General features: G+C 38.6%; 1 protein-coding gene across 1 annotated transcript; it reads right to left on the bottom strand.

Annotated features, from left to right (window-relative positions):
- Positions 1–1,517: 1,517 nt before the first annotated feature.
- LOC108369836 (uncharacterized) lies at positions 1,518–3,887 on the bottom strand. Its single transcript, XM_017625027.1, has 2 exons — positions 2,685–3,887; positions 1,518–2,608 (listed from the first exon to the last, which is right to left on the bottom strand). Exons 1-2 carry the CDS (start codon positions 3,828–3,830, stop codon positions 2,534–2,536), a joined length of 1,221 nt encoding a protein of 406 aa, XP_017480516.1. The 5' UTR covers positions 3,831–3,887; the 3' UTR covers positions 1,518–2,533.
- Between the last annotated feature and the right edge of the window lie 347 nt (positions 3,888–4,234).

The raw sequence follows: 4,234 nt of genomic DNA, 5'->3' as shown, positions 1-4,234 counted from the left end.
GATAAGATAAATTGAATATTGCAATATGGGTATTAAACTGGAGAGGTTTAGAAAAGTTTACTGCCGAAAATATTTTCGAAAATTGTATTCAATTAAATTAATAAAATTAATGAAATATTACTATACGGGTATCGAACAGCACAAAAAAAAACTTTTAAGGCGCAGTGAAGCACGCCGGGTATTTGCTAGTAGTTATTTAAAACCTTTATATGTATTTTCTCCTTAACACGAATTTGTTGTAATTTATGCAACATTCTAATTTGCGTCATATATTTAGATGAGCATAATAAATAAATATTCAAACTAGTGAATGTTATTCTAACACATACAAGAAAACACATAAATTTAAGAGTTGAAGTAAGAGCGGTATGCGCCGCCTTTCACATAGTTCTATTCTTGATTTCAAGTCTGCTTGTTTGTTGGCGAAGGTGGTGAGAAGTTAAGGAGACGGTCCAGGTACCCCTGTGCCGTCAAGTCGATTCAAGTTTTTTCGCATTTTTGGCATTCCTTTTCATTATATTTTCTTAACTTTGCTGTCTGTTTATATTTGGTGAGAAGTTATTACATTAAATATGTATGTAAGTATCTTTGTATATTAGGGTGCGCCTTGTTTTTCAACTTTGACCCCCAAAGCAAGACTCCTCCTAGATGGGTTCGTTTGGTATAAAAACGTGCTCTACGAAAAATAAAAATAAAACAAAATCGGATAACGAAAATACGCCCCTGAGAATGAAATGAATACCCTGAAGTACAAACATTGCTTGTACATCGCTTTGATTAAACTTTTGTTATTCCGAAGAAAATGCTACTAATAAGCGGCAACGCTAAGAAAAGCGATAGAGTAGTTTTCCCAAAAATTTACGCGATGGAATTTTTTTACTATTTTTTGGTAGCGTAGTACCCAATACCTACCCAAATATTTAGTTTTTTATGGGGGATACCACGCATCCCTGTGTAACCAGATAGCTTATGACGTGCTTTACGTGATGGAGGTTTTTATTATTATTTTTGTAGCTTACTATTTTAAACCTACCCAAATTGCTAATTGATTTTTTAAGGGGGAAACAATCGCAGGCCTGTGCAGATAATTAAGAAATGCTTCATTTAATATTTTACCTTGTGAGTGCAAAGATAACTCCAGATAACTGCTTTGGCGTTAATAGTTAAATAGTGATTAATAAATTGTTTATAGTAAAAAATATAAATAATTTTATTTACATGTTTAAAATATTTGCAGATATGTTTGTATGTAGGCTACCGCTTAGCATTTACAAATGTAAGTTAGTCTTTGAACAAATAAATTAGGGTTTTACGAAAAACTAAGTATTTGAGAAATTTGCGTTTGAGTTTATGCTTACAAATAGCTTTGTGCTTATAAGTTCATATCGTCGATTCCTTTACAAAATCGCCCATCGACCAATTGCAGAACCGCCTATCTTACGGCACTCAAATTTTACAGGAGACAGAAAAAACGGTTCTTCTTTGAAGGCATTGCCTTGATAGGCGGTATTTTCTCTAGCTATTACATATGTATTTTACAAATCTGTTGCTCTAATAGTGATTTTACGATTTTTATGCATAATTCTCGGTGCCTAACGTTCAGGGAAACCGAAGCTAATCTTTGCCACAACGGCGAATTTGGCGGTTTTGCAAAGGCATCGACCATATGTATAAGTAGGTATGTAAACCTTACATATGTATGTCGCTCGCTTGCTTGAAAAACATCATAATTAGAAACAATCAAAAACAAAACGAAAAACGGCTTTGAAGCTTTCAATCAGAGTTTTCATAGAACAGATATAAAAAATAGTTCAGCAAATTTCATCGTGAAGTTTTATAAGGCGGGCAAAGCTGTTTTTATTATCAATCTTCAGCTCGTTCCCCAACATTCGTCAAATGGGTATTGTTTCTTAAGTAAAACTAGTTACACAGCAAATTATAAAAGAGGAAAATTGCATGGGAGACAAATATCCCTCCTTCTACGTAGAAACATGTCAAATTTGCTGTCGATAGAGAGAGAGAATCAACGTCTACATCACGGTCTCATGAGGTGATGAGTTTTTGTTAACACACAGATCCCATAAGTTAAATCGTACCAGCTGACACGTTCTCCGTTTTTACATCCGTGGGAAACTACGCTTTTAGGCTAGTGTCGCGTGCGGAGAGAGCAATGTCTGATTATTCACCATTACGCCCCGTTTTACTGGTATATCAGGGAAGCGATGAAAAAACGAAGTGGTTGGCTTCGGTTTGGATCGCGACCGCGCTTCATAAATTGAGCCCTGGGAAGTAATCAGGTACCAGTCAGGTGAGTCAGTGATATTCGCAGATTGCTCTGATTGTTGTGTGGGCGTCGATGACATATCGGTGTTTTGGTTTTGTAAAGATTTTGAAATACGCTGCAGCTCATAAATATACTCTTGCAATTGCTTCACTTCTATTGGCTCGCCATTATCAATGGGTAAAAGGGGCAGAGAACCGTTGAAGTTCACTGTCACTTTCCTTCCATTAAAGCTGCTGTTTTGTTGATCCTCTAAGAGTTGACGATTTTTCGTATGCAGCATGTTTCGAATATTGGACATGACATCATCGTAGAGAAGAGAACCGGCTGTAAATTGATTATAATTAGTTTTGTTTGCGCCCTCTATCAGCGCTAGATTTGTGCGTGCATTTTGTTTGTTTACATTTACGTCAGTGAATATTCTCCGCCTTTTATTTGCACTTTGGTTTCGACTGGGGGAGAATCTCTGTTCCAATGGATTCGTAGCATCAGATTTAGTTATACTCTTTAAAAAGCTCTTATTAGAGTTGTTGCTTTTTTCACTCAAGTCGACAACTTCGCCTTTATCCGGCAAATATAAGCTGGCATTTTTTAATAACTCATCTAAGTGCAGAAGTAACTTGGTTCCCTTTTGAATATCCAAATTAGCATTTTTGAGGACGTCTAACGCTGATGGTAGCTTGTCAGTCCTTCGAGCTCCTGCGAAAGATTCCCCATGAATAGGAATGTTACGTACTTCACGACGAACGCGGGGTTTTCGTAATTTTTCGTCCATTATTTTATGATCAGTGGTTCGATAAAATTTGTTACGCTCGAAAGCTTGACCAATAACTACTGTATGGGTTGCGAGCTTTTTTTGACGCTGGGTAACTCGATGCAAATGCTGTTTTGGTTGTGGTTGCTGCTGAAGCAGTCGCTCTGTTTTACGAACGGACGCTAAAATTTCGCGCGGCAGTGGCAGCGGTGGCGACATCATTGCCAATGTCTGTGCTTCCTGTGGCACTAAGTCTATAGAGTCATCGTTGCTGAATACTGGTTTGCCATTATGCGCGCGCGTATGAAGCAGTTTGACTGGTTGATTTACTTGTATGCCTCCTCCGAGTTGTTGCTTCACTGGTTGCAGCTGTTTAACTGTAGACTCGGGCATTTTCTTCACTTTCGCTTTGAATTTCGATGCACTGAATATTTCGGCCGTGGCGGCTGTCATTGCCATTGGCTTTGGCAAACTGTAATGGTTCATTGACTCCACGCGAGTAATCCTTAGCTTTCGTGGGTTTTCCGTCTGACTTACGAGCCGTTTCAATAACTGAAATCGTTGCGGAGGCTCAATGATATGAATCACATCATCTGCGTCTTCATAAACATAGCCAATGTCTTGAAGGTGGGCCGGTACCCTATTTAAGGGTTGTTTCAGCTTTGGTGCGGATACACGGTAAGACGAGGGAGTCGTTTTATTGAGCTCAGTTAATAGTTCATCCACTTTTCGAGTGCGGCACGAATGCAGCAGACAAAGAAGATTCAACGCAAATATACAAACAGAGTTTCGCATTGTCTTTGAGCACTGAAATTTTCACTTTTACCGTTACCTCAACATCTGCACTGCACATACGTTGCACTTCGACTGCGCGATTTCGGTCTTGCATGGAATTTATAAAACGTTTTCGTGCATTTTCAGTTTCCCAATCACTGTCTAATTGACCAAAATGGTAACCAATGAATAGTGCGGCTACAGCCGGTTGCTTATAAACTGGCAAAGCGAGAGAAAATGCAGTGAAAATGTAGAGGGAACATAAGATTGTCGAGGCAATAGTGAAAAAACGGAAGTGCACTTTGTTCGTGGACTGCAAGGCATTTTAAGTAAGCGCGCGAATGCTCTGCTTTCGTTAAGCTGCGATAGGCAACATATGCCCACAGTAAAAATACGAAAGCGGACCCAGTAGCGAGCTCAAAATT

The sequence above is a fragment of the Rhagoletis zephyria genome, unplaced genomic scaffold, assembly GCF_001687245.7.
Source record: "Rhagoletis zephyria isolate East Lansing unplaced genomic scaffold, Rhagoletis_zephyria_1.1 Rzeph_scaffold_03874, whole genome shotgun sequence".
In the NCBI taxonomy this organism is placed as follows: Eukaryota; Metazoa; Arthropoda; class Insecta; order Diptera; family Tephritidae; genus Rhagoletis; species Rhagoletis zephyria.
Note: the sequence above shows the minus strand (reverse complement) of the source record. Positions and strands in the feature narration are given on the sequence as shown.

Excerpts from the sequence above, each read along its gene's own strand:
- LOC108369836 (XM_017625027.1), bottom strand. The coding sequence starts at position 3,830 with ATGCGAAACTCTGTTTGTATATTTGCGTTGAATCTTCTTTGTCTGCTG. Across the intron at positions 2,609-2,684 it reads GAATATTCACTGACGTAAAT|CCGGTTCTCTTCTCTACGAT; the intron begins GTAAACAAACAA and ends ATCAATTTACAG.